The following is a 19862-nucleotide window of genomic DNA, read 5'->3' as shown; positions in this document are numbered from 1 at the left end:
TCTAGGTAAGTTCCTTAAGGGGTTAACTTTCCAAAATGGTGTCACTTTTGGAGAGTTGCTACTGTTTAGGCACATCAGCGGCTCTCCAAGCGCGACATGGCATCCTATCTCAATTCCATCTAATTTTGCATTGAAAAGTCAAATGGTGCTCCTTCCCTTCCAAGCTCTGCCTTGCACCCAAACAGTGGTTTACCCCCATATATGGAGTATCAGCGTACTCAGGACAAATTCTAAAACAACTTTTGTGGTCCAATTTCTCCTGTCACCCTTGGTAAAATAAAACAAATTGGATAAGAATTAACATTTTTGTGAAAAAAAGTTAAATGTTCATTTCTTTAAACATTCCAAAAATTCCTGTGAAACACCTGAAGGGTTAATAAACTTCTTGAATGTGGTTATGAGCACCTTGAGGGGTGCAATTTTTAGAATGGTGTCACACTTGGGTATTTTCTATCATATAGACCCCTCAAAGTGACTTCAAATGTGATGTGGTCCCTATCAAAAAATGGTGTTGGAAAAATGAGAAATTGCTGGTCAACTTTTAACCCTTATAACTCACTAACAAAAAAAATTTTGGTTCCAAAATTATGCTGATGTAAAGTAGACATGTGGGAAATGTTACTTATTAAGTGTTTTGTGTGACATATCTCTGTGATTTAAGGGCATGAAAATTCAAATTTGGAAAATTGCGAAATTTTCAAAATTTTCGCCAAATTTCCTTTTTTTCCACAAATAAACTCAAGTAATGTCGAGAAAATGTTACCACTATCATGAAGTACAATATGTCATGAGAAAACTCAGAATCACCGGGATCCGTTGAAGCGTTCCAGAGTTATAACCTCATTAAGGGACAATGGTCATAACTGGAAAAATTGTCCCGTTAATCAACATGCAAACCACCCTTGGGGTAAAGGGGTTAATAAGGCAGCTTTATTCTTCGGGTCAGTATGATTACAGCGATACCGCATTTATATTTTTTTTACGTTTTGCCGCTTTTTCACAATAAAAACTATTTTATAGAAAAAATAATTGCTTTTGCATCTCTTTATTCTGAAAGCTATAACTTTTTTATTTTTCTGCTGTTGAAGCTGTATGTACAGTAGCTTGTTTTTTGCGGGACAAGATGACGTTTTCAGCGGTACCTATTTTTATTTTGATATGAATTTTTGTTTGCGTTTTATTCTACTTTTTATTTGGCAGCATGATGAAAAAGCAAAGGTTTATGCTCAGTTTTTGTTGTTGTTTTTTTTAACAGTATGCACTGAAGGCGTGAACAAGTGTGACTGTTTCATAGGTTTGCTTGTTCTGGACGCAGCAATACCAAATATGTGTACTTTTTTTGTTTCTATTGTAGGGATTGTACTCGTTCAGGTGCAGCGGGTGGCAATCAGGAGGCAGGTAACTTTTACAGTTCACAGGGTTTATTGCCTCATAAACCCACAAAACAAAACAGAGAAAACAAACAGCCTTTAGCTCAGGCAAAAGAAAGTACATGTGTGCAGCCTTTCAGGCTCTGTCCTGGAGCTGCAACACACATTGGATGCTTTCACCTCCCCACATAAAGGTCCTGTGTTAAGCATTAGGTTACATTATATTGCTGTAACCACACCCAGGAACCCATCACATGATTAGCCATGTGGTAGTGACATCATCGCAGGTCCTTAAACACATATAGAGATATGATACACCTATATAAACAACAAGGCTTAAGTAGTGGCGCTTCCCACATCAATATGCAATCCAAGCTGAAAAAGACGGGAGCAAATGCCAGTATAAAGTTTCCAATTATTTTATTAACAACAATTTAATAAAAAAAAGTAAAAACAAATAAAAAAATGAAGATACTAGTGCACAATATAATTGCCCGACTGGGTAGTACACCCTTATATTTTTTAACAATGTCACCATAAATTGCCATCCATGAAGCTAGACCCCACATATAAACCGAGGGCTCATATAAATGTGTGTAGTGCCTTAGTGTATAGCTCCTTATATTCAAAATGGCTTATCTCAGCCTATAACCCTCCTATAGGCATGTTCCCAAAAGGATACTAAACTATCAAAAAGCAAGGCTATGTGTGATTCCTATAATGCATATAGGTAACTGTTTGTTATAGAAAATGCAAACTGGTTCCATAAGGTAAAGTGCACAGTGCTGATTTAGGGTCCGCTACAAATCATATTACACTTATATTTATAACAGGGCAAACACCTCAATATAGTTTTAATTGTAGCAGGTACTTCAAGGTGGTTTTCTTGGCCTACAGCCCTCCTATAAGCATGTTCCCAGAAGAGTACTAAATATTTAACTATGAGAAAACAAGGCTATATATAATTCCCATAATTCCCATAATGCATGTAGGTAACTGTTTGTCATAGAAAGTGCTAACTGATTCCATAAAGTAAAGTGCACAGTGCTTATTTAAGGTCTGCTACAAGTCGTATTGCACATATATTTATAATAGGGAAAATGCCTCAATATAATCTTAATTGTAGCAGGCACAAATAAAGATAGATTTCAACATAAACATACAGGTTGCTTTGAGATATATTGCATGTACCAGATAGATGGCACAAACGTCTCCAGCATAGTATTAATAATAGCAACCACAGATAGACATAGGAAATCAGTCTGAGTTAATCTGAATCAACATGTGTACAAGTTTAAAAGGGTATACGACCTAGTCAGGCAGCGTGGGTCCCCGACGCGCGTTTTGCGCTCTGCTTCTTCCAGGGGGATTTACCGGTAAATCTCAAAGCAACCTGTATGTTTATGTTGAAATCTATCTTTGTTTGTGCCTGCTACAATTAAGATTATATTGAGGCGTGAAGTACGCATGCGTATCGAATGCATGCGTCCGCATGTCCTTGCATACCAATGCGTTCCCATAGACAGTAATGCATTTTTTTGACGCACTCATCTGCAATCATCCGCATGTGCATGATTGCGCAATATTTGACACCTCAAAAAGTGCAACATGTTGCGTTCGCTGCATACCACAAAACGACGCATGCGTATGTGCAGCGCCCCAGAGACCTGGTCGTTGCAGTAACGTTGCTCTGCCACTAAGGGGAGTGATGGTACATCTGATGGCACTAAAGGAGTTCTTCTGACCAGGTATCACCAGCACACATTACACTTCACACTCCGGCCACTAGGGGAGCAAAAGGTTCTATTTATTAGGCCACTCCTCACACTGGTAAAACTAGGGGTTGGATAGGAAGTTAGTCAGAAGCTGACTGGGTTGGATTCAGGCAACATCCCGTGGCAGGGGGTGTTGCAGGGAGAAGATTCAGGGGGGTCCCTGTCAGGCGTGGGAACCTGGCAGGTACCTAGTGACAAGAACAGAACGTTACGGAACCGCGCCTGCACTACCCGCGGCGGTATCCTAAGAAAGAGACACGAAGCGAAGGATATTGTGGACAGTGAGAAACGAGATCAAGCACAAAGGAGAGCCAGTAGGAGTCGTGCCCGGAGAACGGCAACATCCTACTGAGGCGCGTAGCCGGTGCCCGGAACACCGAGGAAGTGACTGACTTTATGCCTTACTTCAAATACCGCAGGACAGTTAATTATAGGTTCGCTGTCTACCTTACATTACCTAAGCAGACATAGAGGGCAACGCGTGGAGAGGGGCATCTCTAGGGTCCCAGAAGAGCTCCGAGCCTACCCGTCAAATGGGTGCATCCTAGCCATAACATACTGGGGGACGGAGAACTAGAAAGAACTGGAACAAATTAGAATGAACAAGAATAGAAGTTGTGAGGACTATCCCGAATGCTCAGCAGGGAAGCACTGCAACACACAGGTGCTAGTGGTAGGCAACGATTTCCACCTGCAAAGGGAACTCTGGATGTGCCTTCGGACTGGTCGGTCTCAGACAGCCCTGTTAACTGTTCTCTGGATTGCGGATCCTGAAGTCTTCAGTAAAGAGGTAAAGAGACTGCAACCCTGTGTCCTCGTTATTGTCTGCACCTCACACCATCACCATCCACCTTACTGGGAAGCCCTGGGGACATACTTCACCTGTGAGAAAGTATACCATCTAGCTGCCATCACATCACCCCAGTGGACCCCAAGCAGCGTCGGTCACCCTGACCGAACACCACAGGTGGCGTCACAAACCCTTGACAGACTCGTATCACCTTTCATTAGGCGCCCCTTAGCAGGGTCACGGACCGGGTCCAGCCACCGTGACATCCCCAGAACTGAGCCAGCAGAGGACCGGTACCAAGTAACCCGCGGCCCTGCGTCTGGGGGCGCTCCATATGCATCCACACGTGAACGCATGCAAGAGCATGTCCCTGCGTAGCCAAACTCACGCAGGTCATGGTGTTGTCTTCATGGAGCTCATGATTTTTCATGTTTTCATATTTTCCCAATAAAGTTTGTTTATTTTACCTTTTGGAGCTGGAACATCGTGGTTTTTTTTTTTCCATTGGTTCGCATCGTGTCAGGACTTGGTTCCGTGCTCTGCTGGATATGGTGAGCTGGCTTTTTTTCTTTTTTCTTTGCATATGCAAGAGCATGTCCCTGCGTACACCATGGTAAAGATATGTATGCATGACGCATGCAGATCTATGCGTTACATACTCTGCACACAGAAATGTTAATGTGAGCTCGGCCTTAATGATATGTTATATGTTCCAAATTTTGGAGAACAGCTATCTGTAAAGTGTGTGAAAACTATAGACTCACTGTAAAATTTGAAGATGAGAAGTGTGCTAAACTGAATGGAAAGCTGGTGATAGCTAAGGCCAAGGCAGAGAAGCCTTTATATCAGCTCAATACAGAAAAGGAACAGATGAGACTTTGCACGAATGGTTAAAATAGTATAGATATCTGTGTCACAAACATCCAGAAATTATCAAAATACTGCAAAATGGGAAGTAATAAAGGATATTAGTGTTCCTTTTTCCAAATACTGAAAGATTTAAATGCTGCATTTAATTCAATGTTAGAAGTATACAACTTCCTAAGGAAAGTCAAACCAGGTGTTATTAACCACATGACCTACACAGTGACGTATGTATGCTCCTGGAGGCATACCATATAGTGACCTACCAAATCAAGATACATAATCATTTAGACACTTAGCACGGGAAAACAAAGGTGAAGTTGTGGGTAAACTAACAAAGACAAATATCAAGTTTCAGCAGAAGCTCTTGATACTTCAAAGTCATAAAGGACAGATTGTAACAGAACCCTAAATAGAAGAATATATAAAATAACATGGAACAGAGCATCAAAAGACAGTCCCATGTATGCTTGAGCAAACTTATGTAGCTGTATGGAAAAACAGGACCTTAACCAAAATATTATCAAAGGTTATGATTAGCTATGATGGTGAATGGTGAAGCTTATTTGCAAAACAGACTTTGGATAATAACAGCAGACAAAACCCCTAATGAATTGTGGCAAAGCGAGAAGCCACATGCAGTGAATTTGTTTGTATTCCATGATAAAAACGCAAACTCCAAAAAAAGCAGTAGAAGGAATCTTTGTCAGATACATTGACAATTTCAAAATGTACTGTCACGATTCCTCCGCTCAGCGTGTCTTGGATGCAGTTAATGACAGCTCAGTCATCCAATCTCGCACAGGGGCTGTTGGTATTTTGATTGACAACTTTGTCATCCAAACTAGTGACAGGGCATGCTTAACTGTCGATATTCTGATAGCTCAGCAGTCCAATCTGAGACTGGTAGATGTTGATCTTACTTCAGGTGTTCTGCCTTCTTAACGATTACCCACCTACTGTATTTTAGCTAAGCTGTCAGTCCCAGATAGCTGCTAGTCATAGCTTTCAGCTCAGTGGTGTGTTTTCTCTGTGTTCTGTGCTCTAAACTCAGACATTCTGATCTTTTGTTGCTGGACCCTGGATTTGCCATTTGATTATCTATTTGTATTACTCATTTTGACTTTATGGATTCTGACCTTAGAATTCTATATCTGGACTGTGACCATACTACTCGTTTGTATCTTCCTTCTGTTTATTACACATCCTCCTACTCCATGACTACCCTGACTCACTGCTTGTCCGTGAGTAATGACTCAGAGTCAAAGGTACAGTACACTACGCCCCAAAAAAGAAAGAGTAACAATTAGCAAAACTGTTATTTTTTTAAAGGCCTAAAAACTATGTAATGACCTCACTGCAAGTAGGAGCAGAAGGTAAAATGAACAGTGATCTGATTACATTTTGACAAATGGCTTACGTTAGCTCAATTCCAAATAATACAAGTGAGCAGATAAAACCTGAGTAGAACTACAACATTTTATAAAGAGAACCAAAGATATTTGGCACTTGCCCAGATGGAAAGCATTCAACCAATAACCAAGCTTATTTATATGAAGTTCGAATATTCCGAGTAATCTTCAGAAGCAAAGATTTCAGTATTTACATAACTGGCCAACTAAGAATATGACAGGGTATAATTTTACAAAGGTCTTAAATGGTCTTAAAAGAAAGAAATTCTATGCTAATGTTGAGGCTTACAGATTAGAGATGAGCAGATCGATCAAGCAAATCAAGTTTTAGGTGAATTTCCTGAAATTCCGAGTTTTATGCAAATTTGAAAACTTTGAGATTTGGTTTGCAAAAAAAATACTTGTTCGGCACAATTTCTCACACTGTTAAAGCATCAGCAGGTTGACGTAATTTTGTGTGCCCATGAAGGCTTTCTCACAATGCCCGTGAACGTATGACATCTATTGGATTATTATACCTTACAAAGTGGTGGTCCAAACGAGGGTCATCACTCATCACAAATCACCTGTTCCCAGTGGAACACAGTTTGGATGGCAGAATTTGTTTTCTGTCCCCAGAGTTTCTGGGTAAGTCTCTCATATGTAGTGTTAAGCTCTTTTGGTTAATTGGCATGTCTCTCTTTTATAGCATTTAAGCTCTTATGGTCAGTAGGGCTCTCTCTTCTCTCCCCCACTAGTACTTTCTGAGAAATCACAGGCTTTCCAATATTGCAATTTTATTTGCTGCAAATTGAATTTTAGGGGAAAAATTGTGAAAGCCAACAAATTTGAATTTCAAAAGATTCTCTCGTTTATGTAACTGACTTAGCTTTAGCTGAATGGTATTGGTGAAATAGCAGGAGCTGAAGCTGTCTAATTTGTTGGACTTTGCTAATGTGGGCAGTTCATTTAGACTAGACTGTGTGATCTCTGAGTTTTCTTATGTGCTCAGTTCTCTCTCTTTGGTTTTTCTTTTATTGTCACAATGGTCACTGTATTTCCCTCGTAAAACAGTTCATTTTCCCAAAATGTCCCTAGTAAAACATTGTTCTCCTGCAGCTTTTTGCTGAAATCTGAAAGTTATATTAATGTAGCCTGCAAAATCATCCAGCATGATCAGTTTGGAAATAGGTCAGTGATGGTCTGTGAGACATCTCCTTGGAGGGTTGCATAAACCTCCACATAATACCCAAAGGTACCCTAATAGCTGTTAGGTACCGGGATGATATTCATATATAGCCTTTCCAGACTTTTTTCGGCTGCTATGGGCCCTGGGTTCCTCCTTCTAGATGACAATGCTTTGCCTCCTTTGACCAAAGTATATAGGCAACTCATGAATGATGAAGACATTGATAACATTGACTGCCTCCCATGTACCCTAGACTTAAATCCAATTGAGAACCTCTGGAATATAATGTATCAGTGAATCAAATAGCGCTAAGTAGCGTACATAGTACACAAGCTCACTAATGCATTCATTCAGGTCTGGGAGGTAACACCCAGGACATCATCCAGTGTGCCATCAAGAGGAAATCAAGACAATACCTGGAGTGCATGTGGGCTCATGCATGCCATATACACTGCTGAATCAGATGAGTTACTGTGATGAAATTCATGCAAATTGGATCCACCCGTGATTTCAAATTTTTTAATTTTTCTTTTTTTATCGGAGTGATTTGGAATCCAGTCCTCAATTGATTGATCACCTTGGTTTCTATTGACCATTTATACATGTTGTTCTAACTGATTTAGACAATTTATATTGCTGAATATTTTCAACTATATTTTTTTGTTCAGTGAGATCCAATGTGTGATTTGTGATTTGCCTTCCTAATTTTTTTATGCAGTACATATTCTTCCTGTTCATTGGTTAATGAACCCAACAGGAACTTAATCTGAAAGTCTATAATTTCAATACTACAAGACACCCATATGCAGAAAATGCAACACAGAATTGCGAAATAATTAATAATATAATACGTTAATAAATATCTTATGGACTGCATTCCCCTAAATTATCTATCTTTGAAAATAAGTATAATTAACATATTTAACATATTTAAAATACATTTGACACACTATCTAAAAAGCACAATGTGTCATGTCCCACAACTTGTCTGCTTCCCTTGCTCTGATGGAAGTAACCCCTCTTTCCTTCTTTCTCATTCTCTGTATGTGTGCCATCTTAAAAATCTCATGTCTTGCAGCTCGGTTCAGAAGTCTTTTTTTTACCTATTGCAGCTGTTACAGCTACTGCTACTGAAACTGTGCATAACTAGAAGAATTCAGCTTGAAAATAAACCTTCCTCTGGAATCTTTATATGTGACTCTGCAGCTGAGTCAAACTATCTGATGAAATCTCTTTGTGTGATTAATGGTAGATAGAGAGAGCCATCGAAATGGTGTTCTCAAGCATCCTATACTCGCAGGCTAGTTATGAAGTCAGAATACATAGTTGTATTTAGAGTAAAACTAAGCTTCTTGCAAAATAAAATATTATTTTCTATGGCATTCAAATATTGACCTCTTAAGTATTGATGGACAAACCGGAACAGTAAACTTCGGAGTCCGTACCGAACACCCTTTGTCCGTGCACAGACCCCCGAACATAGACTTCTCCAGGAAGTCCATGTTACTGTTAGGGTTCGACAGCCCAAACATTGGTTGTTTCTCAAGCTGTCAGAGAAACACCAGGGGCTCTGATTGGCGCTAAGATCGTTACTGCCGGTCAGAAAGCTGCAGTTCCCACTCTGTCAGATGTCAGCATGTGTGCCAGCAGCTGTGACTGGTGGTAAAAAGGTTACCACAGGTTACCGGAATTGGCTGATGTGAGAACTACTCTCATCACATTTGCCTCATTTCCCTGATAATAGCTAGAGCAGGCGAGGCTGATGAGAGTATTTATCAGCCGGCGCCTGTGCAATGAATATATATTTATTTAAATATATATTTATTTAAAATGACATGGGTCTCATTTTTGATAACCAGCACTATCAAAACTGCAACCCCCCAATGGTCAGCTTTAAAATGGCTGGTTATCATAAATAGAGGGGTCCCACGCTATTTTTTAAAATTATTTAAATATTTTCAAAAACATATTTAAAAAAATATTTTAAAAACATTTTTCGAGCATGCCAAAGACACTTGGTTAGCTCACGAGTATGTTCAAATTACACCTTATCTGAGCACGTTAGCTCATCATCACTAGTAAATAACAATACATTTGTGTGTACTGGTAGCCAGGTACTGTTAGTAGCACAACATTAATAAATTAACATGTTTAGTAAATAAAATAAACATAGTGAAAATAAAATTAACTTACCAAGCTGTGAGTTGTTTGTGGGAGTTTCATCTAGAATAAATTTAAAATATAGATTAAGTTCTTTATTCTTTTGTAAAAAGAATGCATCATAAGAGTCTTACCATAAACTATAGTTTTTATATTAAAAATACTTTGAAAAAAAATAAAAAATTTTTTTTTAAATTATATATATATATTTTTTGTTGCATTTCACTATCTATATTAAAAATAATTACAGTATTTTTTGGATGATAAGACACACTTTTCTGCCAAATTTTTTTTTGGGGAAATGGTGTACGTCTTATAATTACCGGCTGCGGTGGAGCAGGGTACCAGGGTTGCTGCTGCTGGAAGCTTCTGACGATGAAGGAGGCAGGAGTCGTGTGATGGCTGTGGGCTCCAGGCTGGTACAACGAGGTGTTCAGCAGTGTGGGGGCCCACATTTTGTGAAAGCCTGGAGCCCCGCAGTTGCCTTACTCTTCTATGTGGTTCTGACCCTTCACAAAATGTCAGCTGAGCACCCGCATCACTGAATACCTAGTTGTACCAGCCTGGGGCCCGCAGCCATGACCCAACTCCTGCCGCTGTCGAACACCCTGTCCTATGAGTCTGGAGCCCGCAGCATGTCCTGCCTCTGCCAGCAGCAAAACCTAGGAAAGCTACTGCTAAAGCAGATTATTAAAAAAATAAAATTATATTTTCCTTCTGAAAATTTGGAGTGTGTCTTGTAAACCGATGTGTCTTATAATCCACAAAATACGGTAAATCTCTCAATATTTACTGTAACAACTGAGCCAAATAATGGACTAATATTTCCTGTTCTATTGAAATCACTTTTATCAGTAGTTCTTTAATTATTATCAGAGGTAGAATTACAATGAGAAAAACCATAACATTTCCCCCTTTAGTGGTCCCAGGTCTGTCAAATTCAAATATACAAAGGGCCAAAATTAAAAACTTGGACAAAATTGTAAGCATTAAGCAACCATGCAGTCTGCCATGTAGATGAAGCACATCTAGTGGGATAAATGGATTATCACCTTCTCTGCAGAAAGGTGAGGAATATTGTTGTTTTTTGTTTTAACTCTTTTGCAGAAGATAATGGCATCGGTGGAATGGGCGATGTCGTAAGTATGGTTTAATAAAGATTTATTAAAGGAGTCTGTGTCATTCTTTCAATTAAAGGACTTTGCTCTGGGTGTCTGTATTTTTATATAATACTAGATGGCAGCCCGATTCTAAAGAATCGGGAGTCTAGAATCCATATATACTTTATTTATTCAAATGTAAGAATAATACAATTAATAAATAATAGTAAGAAAGAACAAAAATAATAGGCAGTATATGGAGAAAACACCAAACAAAAGTTCAAAATTGGTGTGAAAATGTCACTGAACCACTTCACAACTAAATATATATAGTTTTGGTAAATGGTATTATCATTTTTTTGACGAAATTCGGCAGGAGCTTGAAGAGCAACGTCACTGGGCCCGACTCCACGCAGTAGAAACTTGCTGTGAGGTAAAAATTCAAAAATCACACCAAAATGGCGGGCGGAGTGTGTCACAGTACGGCACGTTTCTGATTGGTCGCTCGCAGCAGGCGGCAACCAATCAGACACTGGACACTGTTGACGTCACTTATCTCCGGACATTAGCTCCGGACATTAGCTCCGGACATTAGCTCCGGACATTAGCTCTGGACATTATCTCCGCACATTAGCTCCGGACATTAGCTCCGGACATTAGCTCCGGACAAAGCCATGGAAGTTGGCAGAAATTGCAGGAAGTAGTATTCTAGGCAATTAATCTCCGGACATTAGCTCCGGACATTAGCTCCGGACATTAGCTCCGGACATTAGCTCCGGACAAAGCCACGGAAGTTGGCACAAATTGCAGGAAGTAGTATTCTAGGCAATTATACAGTGGGGCAAAAAAGTATTTAGTCAGTCAGCAATAGTGCAAGTTCCACCACTTAAAAAGATGAGAGGCGTCTGTAATTTACATCATAGGTAGACCTCAACTATGGGAGACAAACTGAGAAAAAAAAATCCAGAAAATCACATTGTCTGTTTTTTTAACATTTTATTTGCATATTATGGTGGAAAATAAGTATTTGGTCAGAAACAAACAATCAAGATTTCTGGCTCTCACAGACCTGTAACTTCTTCTTTAAGAGTCTCCTCTTTCCTCCACTCATTACCTGTAGTAATGGCACCTGTTTAAACTTGTTATCAGTATAAAAAGACACCTGTGCACACCCTCAAACAGTCTGACTCCAAACTCCACTATGGTGAAGACCAAAGAGCTGTCAAAGGACACCAGAAACAAAATTGTAGCCCTGCACCAGGCTGGGAAGACTGAATCTGCAATAGCCAACCAGCCTGGAGTGAAGAAATCAACAGTGGGAGCAACAATTAGAAAATGGAAGATATACAAGACCACTGATAATCTCCCTCGATCTGGGGCTCCACGCAAAATCCCACCCCGTGGGGTCAGAATGATCACAAGAACGGTGAGCAAAAATCCCAGAACCACGCGGGGGGACCTAGTGAATGAACTGCAGAGAGCTGGGACCAATGTAACAAGGCCTACCATAAGTAACACACTACGCCACCATGGACTCGGATCCTGCAGTGCCAGATGTGTCCCACTGCTTAAGCCAGTACATGTCCGGGCCCGTCTGAAGTTTGCTAGAGAGCATTTGGATGATCCAGAGGAGTTTTGGGAGAATGTCCTATGGTCTGATGAAACCAAACTGGAACTGTTTGGTAGAAACACAACTTGTCGTGTTTGGAGGAAAAAGAATACTGAGTTGCATCCATCAAACACCATACCTACTGTAAAGCATGGTGGTGGAAACATCATGCTTTGGGGCTGTTTCTCTGCAAAGGGGCCAGGACGACTGATCCGGGTACATGAAAGAATGAATGGGGCCATGTATCGTGAGATTTTGAGTGCAAACCTCCTTCCATCAGCAAGAGCATTGAAGATAAAACGTGGCTGGGTCTTTCAACATGACAATGATCCAAAGCACACCGCCAGGGCAACGAAGGAGTGGCTTCGTAAGAAGCATTTCAAGGTCCTGGAGTGGCCTAGCCAGTCTCCAGATCTCAACCCTATAGAAAACCTTTGGAGGGAGTTGAAAGTCCGTGTTGCCAAGCGAAAAGCCAAAAACATCACTGCTCTAGAGGAAATCTGCATGGAGGAATGGGCCAACATACCAACAACAGTGTGTGGCAACCTTGTGAAGACTTACAGAAAACGTTTGACCTCTGTCATTGCCAACAAAGGATATATTACAAAGTATTGAGATGAAATTTTGTTTTTGACCAAATACTTATTTTCCACCATAATATGCAAATAAAATGTTAAAAAAACAGACAATGTGATTTTCTGGATTTTTTTTTCTCAGTTTGTCTCCCATAGTTGAGGTCTACCTATGATGTAAATTACAGACGCCTCTCATCTTTTTAAGTGGTGGAACTTGCACTATTGCTGACTGACTAAATACTTTTTTGCCCCACTGTATATTAGATGACTATGGGGTTAGTAATGGGAGCATCTTATTGATGCCTCTCCATTACTAACCTCTGGGCTTGATGTCACCTGACAATCCAAAGGTGACATATGTTAGGTGTCGAGTTCCTGCCGCTGCACAGGGGGAATCTCGAACCATGTCCACTGTGGTCTCCCTTTCTCTTCCAGACGCAGTGAAACCTGCTCAGTGGAGACCTCGGTCCCAGCGTCTGGCTCAAGCTAATACTGTATGCGTGGTTACTGCTGCCTTTCCAGGCTCTGCCTTTGCAGCCAGCACTAATTAGCAGCAAGCAGGCCTTTCAGGGACTAAAACCTGCTTTTCTCATACTGAGCATGCCCATGGGACGACCGACCTCCCATTGGCGGTTGGGGGTCACATGCTCAGGTCCTGTTGCAGCTCCTATTGGACCATCAGGAAGGTCCTGGAGTGTTACTACTATAAAAGGTTTGTATAGCTGCTCGGCCATGCACTAGTGTAAACTTACAAACATGTGTGTGTGGATGTATGCCTGTCGATGGATGAATGCTCCGAATTATTCCCATCCCTAGTGTTGTTGACTGTTCGTGAATGGTGGAAGCTACCTGGCGCCTGACAGTGCTATCCCACACATTTAGCACACGATACTGCATCTCTTAGCAGTGACCGCCAGTGCAGCACCATGCGCTAATAGTGCGCTTTCCTGGCCCAAGTTTGGATGGTAACTGGCATCCGCCAGAGGGACGCTGCATGCACTCTTGTGCAATACATTCTTAGTTTAAATTATCTCTGACACCCCAGTAGCGGTGTCGAGTGCAAGAGGTCTAGAGGAACTCTTCCCCTGAGTCTTGGGACAGAGTTTTGTGACTCTTTACTTGTGCTCTTTGTGCGGTACTGCGGCGCTGTGATGCAACGGGGTTTGCTTCTTTCATACTGGGTGAAGCTAACCCGTGTGTGTATCCACATTATACCGCCATATAGTCCGTCATTACTCAGCAGAAGGTTCCATCCCTGCACAGTGGACCCCGGGCTGCGAACACACCTTATACCATCCTTATAATTATTTGGTGCGTTCCGCCTGCCCTAATACATCAACCACCTGAACTATCACCCCACTTGCCACTACAAGTAGGAAGAGTGGGTTTAAATGCCAGAGTTTGCAAATTTTAGAGATGCACCTTTTCTGGGGTGGCTGAGTGCTGATGTTTTTAAACTGGGGGTAGTATACATGCCCCTTCTAGGCTATTAATATCAGCCCACAGCTGTCTTCTCAGCCTTTGCTGGTTATTCATTATAGAGGGACCCTATATAGGGGACTCTATGTCATTTTTTTGAGGGTCCCCCATTTTAATAGCCAGTAAAGGCTATACATACATCTATAAGCTGATATTAACAGCCTGGGAAGCTCTATGGGTATTACCCCCTTCCCAGTCTGTAAACATCTGCCCCCAGCCATCAGATTTCCCTCTGCGGGTTAAGAAAATTACACAGGAGCCAACATCATTTTTTTAGAAAAATAATCTATTAATAATTAAATACATGTACAGTGAGCTGTGAATGCATTGTAATAATTGTATATGTCACTGACATCTGTATATCTATCTATTCTATGTGTATATGGATCGCCCCCAGAGTAGGGCAATGGGGTACTCGGCACCGGGTCCTGTGGTTCAAGGGCTGTCACGGTGGCTGACCCGGTCCGTGGCCCTCAGGGGTGTCCAGTAAAAGAGTTTATATAGGGGGCGAGGAGCAGTAAAGAACGAGGAGACAGGTTTGCAGTCTTTTACCTCGTTTACTGAAGACTCCAGGTGGTATCCTCAGCCCAGAGCGCCAGATGACAGGGCAGGCAGAGTCCAGTCGGTCTGAAGGCAATTCCAGAGTCCCCTTATCCAGGTGGAAATCAGTAGCCTTCCTACAAGTGCCTGGGTGTTATAGTACCTCCCTGCTGAACTTCTCGGTAAGGCCCTCACAAATCTTGTGTATGTTTTGGATGTTATTTCTTCCTCTCTGTCCCCCAGATGGTGTGGATAGGACAAACCCATATGATTGATGGCCTGAGGCTTGTTTATAGGGACACTAGAGACGCCCCAACCCTCACAAGTTGCCACCGTGTCTTCTTAGGTGTTTAGGTCGGACAGCTAACTTGGAATTGACTGCCCTGCCAGTCTCTGGAGCAAGGCTTAAAGACAGTTGCTCCCTCGGAGTCCCTGGCTACCGGCTCCTGCGCTTCAGAAAGGAGCAGCTTGTTCCTGGCTGATCTCCCTTTGGTATTTCTCTCTCCTGTGCCCTGCTTTCCTGCACACTCTCTGCAGGATGTTCACCTTTTTGTGTCCTTTCCCAGGAGTTACAGCACGTCATGCCAGCAGAGCTCCTCTTCTTCTGTCTGCCTCAGAGGAACTGAACTCATTCCCTCCAGATCAGGATGTTAAATAGGGAAGTTCACCCTAAACAGGCTTAGAGCTCCCCCTTCTGGTCTGGAGTGTGAACATGTTGTATGTGTGTAATACCTGGATGTGGTTGTCTTTCATAGCCTTCAGACATGACATCACTTCTCCCCTGAAAGGATAATGACATCACTGTGATGACCAGGACACTGGGGCGCCGAATATATACTGGGTGTAATCCACCTATTCTATGCTGTCTGATCCTGCTGTGATTTTACAGTACGTGGCTGCTGAATTGCCGGCTTTTCCTAGATAGATGTAATATAGATATATATACTGTATATATATATATATATATATATATATATATATATATATATATATGTGTGTCACTGACATCTATATATCTTTCTATTCTATGTGTATATATCTATTCTCTTATAGCCTGTCAAACTGTGATTTTACTGCACGTGGCAGATGAATAGCTGGCTTTTCATATCTATCTATCTATCTCATCAGCTTTTTTCTTATGCCCTCAGACCTCTTTGTTGGGTCCAACAGAAAAATATTCGGCTTTCCCATTGACTTGCGTTGGATCTGTTATTCGGTACGTATACACGGATATTAGAAAGTGTTTGTGTCGATTTTCCCAAATTCGAATATTTCACTATTTGCTCATCACTTTTGCAGATCTTTGATCTAATCAGAAATTACTAGTTGGTACAAAAGATAATCCTTTACTAAGTACATGGATAGTTGGTGTTTTTTTAAATAAACAATTTATCTGTCTTGTCATTTTTATGTATTGTGGTTTCGGAGAGGAGAATTCCTGTCTAAAAAACCTGTATTGATAGATGGGTCAGTAGGGTGTTTGCCACTATATCTGCCTCTTCCTCTTCACCATTGCCTACCACTTTGGGGTTTATTTGTGGTCTCACTGTCTCAGTGTTTTGTCTCTGTCGAGGAGAGATGTGTCTATGTCTCTCCTTTGCGATCTATTCCCTAATAACTGATATGCTTTGTTTTAATTAAAATCCTACAAGTCTCCTAAATGTTGTTAGTGTTTGCATTCTTTAAAGTGGCATTAGAATCTCTCACTAGTATTTTGCAATGTAGTTTCCTTGTTCTTAAATTATGGATCACTCTGAAATTATTTAGTCAGATATATCAATTCCTTCAACTTCTCATTGTGTGTTGACAGATTGCAACTCTTCCTCCAATAAGAGCTGCATAAATTTTTAGGAGCTACTAGTAGCTTCCTTTTTACATTTAACCAGGAGCTGTGGATTTCTACTGTGTATGGATGGTAGTTGAACAATCGGTAGCCCTCATGGTACAATACCATTTTTAATGTTGCTGTAACGCCGCTTGGTTTATACCTTGTTTCTTCGGCGTTACTTTTGCATGTATCTGCCTTAACCCTTGCTCCTCTCCCCCTAACTTGCAGGGATACTGTAGTCTATTACCTGTATGGATGCGGCTCAGTTCATTGTACTGCTGCGTAGCTGTACATGTGCTGTGATGTTACATAGTTACATAGTTATTAAGGTTGAAGGAAGACTATAAGTCCATCTAGTTCAACCTATAGCCTAACCTAACATGCCCTAACATGTTGATCCAGAGGAAGGCAAAAAAAAACCATGTGGCAAAGAGTAAGCTCCACCTTGGGAAAAAAATTCCTTCCCGACTCCACATACGGCAATCAGACTAGTTCTCTGGATCAACGCTCTATCAAAGAATCTAGTGTATATACCCTGTAACATTATACTTTTCCAGAAATTTATCCAGTCCCCTCTTAAATTTAAGTAATGAATCACTCATTACAACATCATATGGCAGAGAGTTCCATAGTCTCACTGCTCTTACATTAAAAAATCCGCGTCTGTTATTATGCTTAAACCTTTTTTCCTCCAGATGTAGAGGATGCCCCCTTGTCCCTGTCTCAGGTCTATGATTAAAAAGATCATCAGAAAGGTCTTTGTACTGTCCCCTCATATATTTATACATTAAAATAAGATCACCCCTTAGTCTTCGTTTTTCCAAACTAAATAGCCCCAAGTGTAATAACCTATCTTGGTATTGCAGACCCCCCAGTCCTCTAATAACCTTGGTCGCTCTTCTCTGCACCCGCTCTAGTTCGGCTATGTCTTTCTTATACACCGGAGACCAGAACTGTGCACAGTATTCTAAGTGTGGTCGAACTAGTGACTTGTATAGAGGTAAAATTATGTTCTCCTCATGTGCATCTATGCCTCTTTTAATGCATCCCATTATTTTATTTGCCTTTGTAGCAGCTGCCTGACACTGGCCACTGAATATGAGTTTGTCATACACCCGTACACCCAAGTCTTTTTCATTGACGGCTTTGCCCAGAGTTTTAGAATTAAGCACATAATTATACACATTGATCCCCATTAAAGCTCATTTGCCATTTATCAGCCCAAGCTTCTAGTTTACATAAATCATCCTGTAATATAAAATTGTCCTCCCCTGTATTGATTACCCTGCAGAGTTTAGTGTCATCTGCAAATATTGAAATTCTACTCTGAATGCCCCCTACAAGGTCATTAATAAATATGTTAAAAAGAAGAGGGCCCAATACTGACCCCTGTGGTACCCCACTGCTAACCGCTACCCAGTCCGAGTGTGCTCCATTAATAACCACCCTTTGTTTCCTATCCTTGAGCCAGCTCTCAACCCACTTACACATATTTTCCCCTATCCCCATTATTCTCATTTTATGTATGAACCTTTTGTGTGGCACCGTATCAAAAGCTTTTGAAAAGTCCATATACACTACATCCACTGGCTTCCCTTTGTCCAGTCCGGAACATACCTCTTCATAGAAACTGATCAAATTAGTCTGACATGAACGGTCCCTAGTAAACCCGTGCTGATACTGGGTCATGAGGTTATTCCTCTTCAGATACTCCAGTATAGCATCCCTTATAATTCCCTCCAGGATTTTACCCACAGTAGAGGTTAAGCTTACTGGCCTATAATTTTCGAGTTCAGTTTTTGTCCCCTTTTTGAATATTGGCACCACATTTGCTATACGCCAGTCCTGTGGTACAGACCCTGTTATTATGGAGTCTTTAAAGATTAAAAATAACGGTCTATCAATGACTGTACTTATTTCCTGCAGTACTCGGGGGTGTATCCCATCCGGGCCCGGAGATTTGTCAATTTTAGTGAATTTTAGACGCCGACGTACTTCCTGCTAGGTTAAGCAGGTGACACTTAATGTGGAATTTTTGTTATCATTGATCATATTGTCTGCCATGGGATTTTCTTTTGTAAATACTGATGAAAAAAAGTCATTTAGCATATTGGCTTTTTCCTCATCCTCATCCACCATTTCACCCAGACTATTTTTAAGGGGGCCAACACTATCATTTTTTAGTTTCTTACTATTTATGTAGTTAAAGAATATTTTGGGATTATTTTTACTCTCTGTGGCAATGAGTCTCTCTGTCTCAATATTAGCTGCCTTTATTTGCTTTTTTACAGAATTTATTTAATTCTTTTGCATTTATTTAATGCCTCCCCACTACCTACTTCCTTTAATTCGCTAAATGCTTTCTTTTTGTCACTTATTGCGCCTCTTACAGCTCTATTTAGCCATATTGGTTTCCTCCTATTTCTAGTATTTTTATTCCCATACGGTATATACTGTGCACAGGTCCTATCCAGGATGCTAATAAACGTCTCCCATTTTCTTTGTGTATTTTTATGTCTCAGGATATCGTCCCAGTTAATTGCACCAAGATCCTGTCTCATCCGTTGGAAATTTGCCCTCCTGAAGTTTAGTGTCCGTGTAACCCCTCTATTACACATCTTTTTAAAGGATACATGAAAACTTATTATTTTGTGATCACTATTCCCCAAGTGACCTCCAACTCTTATATTTGATATGCGGTCTGGCCTGTTGGTTAATATTAGGTCTAGCAGCGCCCCCCCTCCTTGTTCGGTCCTGAACCAGTTGTGAAAGGTAATTGTCTCTCATAGTTGTCAAAAACTGATTACCTTTGCTGGAACTGCAGGTTTCTGTTCCCCAATCTATTTCAGGGTAGTTGAATTCCCCCATAATAATGACTTCTCCTTGAGTCGCAGCTTCATCTATTTGCTTTACTAGGATATTCTCCAATGCTTCCATTATTTTTGGAGATTTATAACAAACCCCTATCAGTATTTTATTATTTTTCCCCCTCCCCTTATCTCCACCCACAGGGATTCTACCTTTTCATTAAATTCATCTATATTATCACGCAGAATGGGTTTTAAGGACGATTTTACATATAGACACACCCCACCCCCTCGCTTATCTGTACGGTCATTTCTGAACAGGCTATAGCCCTGCAAGTTAACAGCCCAGTCATGGCTCTCATCCAGCCCATGTTTCAGATATCCC

At 40.9% G+C, this 19862-nt stretch overlaps 1 protein-coding gene across 1 annotated transcript in view; it reads right to left on the bottom strand.

Annotated features, from left to right (window-relative positions):
- LOC138672189 (zona pellucida-like domain-containing protein 1) overlaps positions 1-19862 on the bottom strand; it is a 282724-nt gene that overhangs the window by 15212 nt on the left and 247650 nt on the right. Inside the window, exon 9 of the mRNA XM_069760197.1 lies at positions 9573-9602. Within this exon, the coding sequence (XP_069616298.1) occupies positions 9573-9602 (30 nt within the window). The remainder of the gene's footprint in view (positions 1-9572; positions 9603-19862) is intronic.

The sequence above is a fragment of the Ranitomeya imitator genome, chromosome 3, assembly GCF_032444005.1.
Source record: "Ranitomeya imitator isolate aRanImi1 chromosome 3, aRanImi1.pri, whole genome shotgun sequence".
Lineage (NCBI taxonomy): Eukaryota > Metazoa > Chordata > Amphibia > Anura > Dendrobatidae > Ranitomeya > Ranitomeya imitator.
This window is presented reverse-complemented; position numbering and strand designations above follow the sequence as displayed.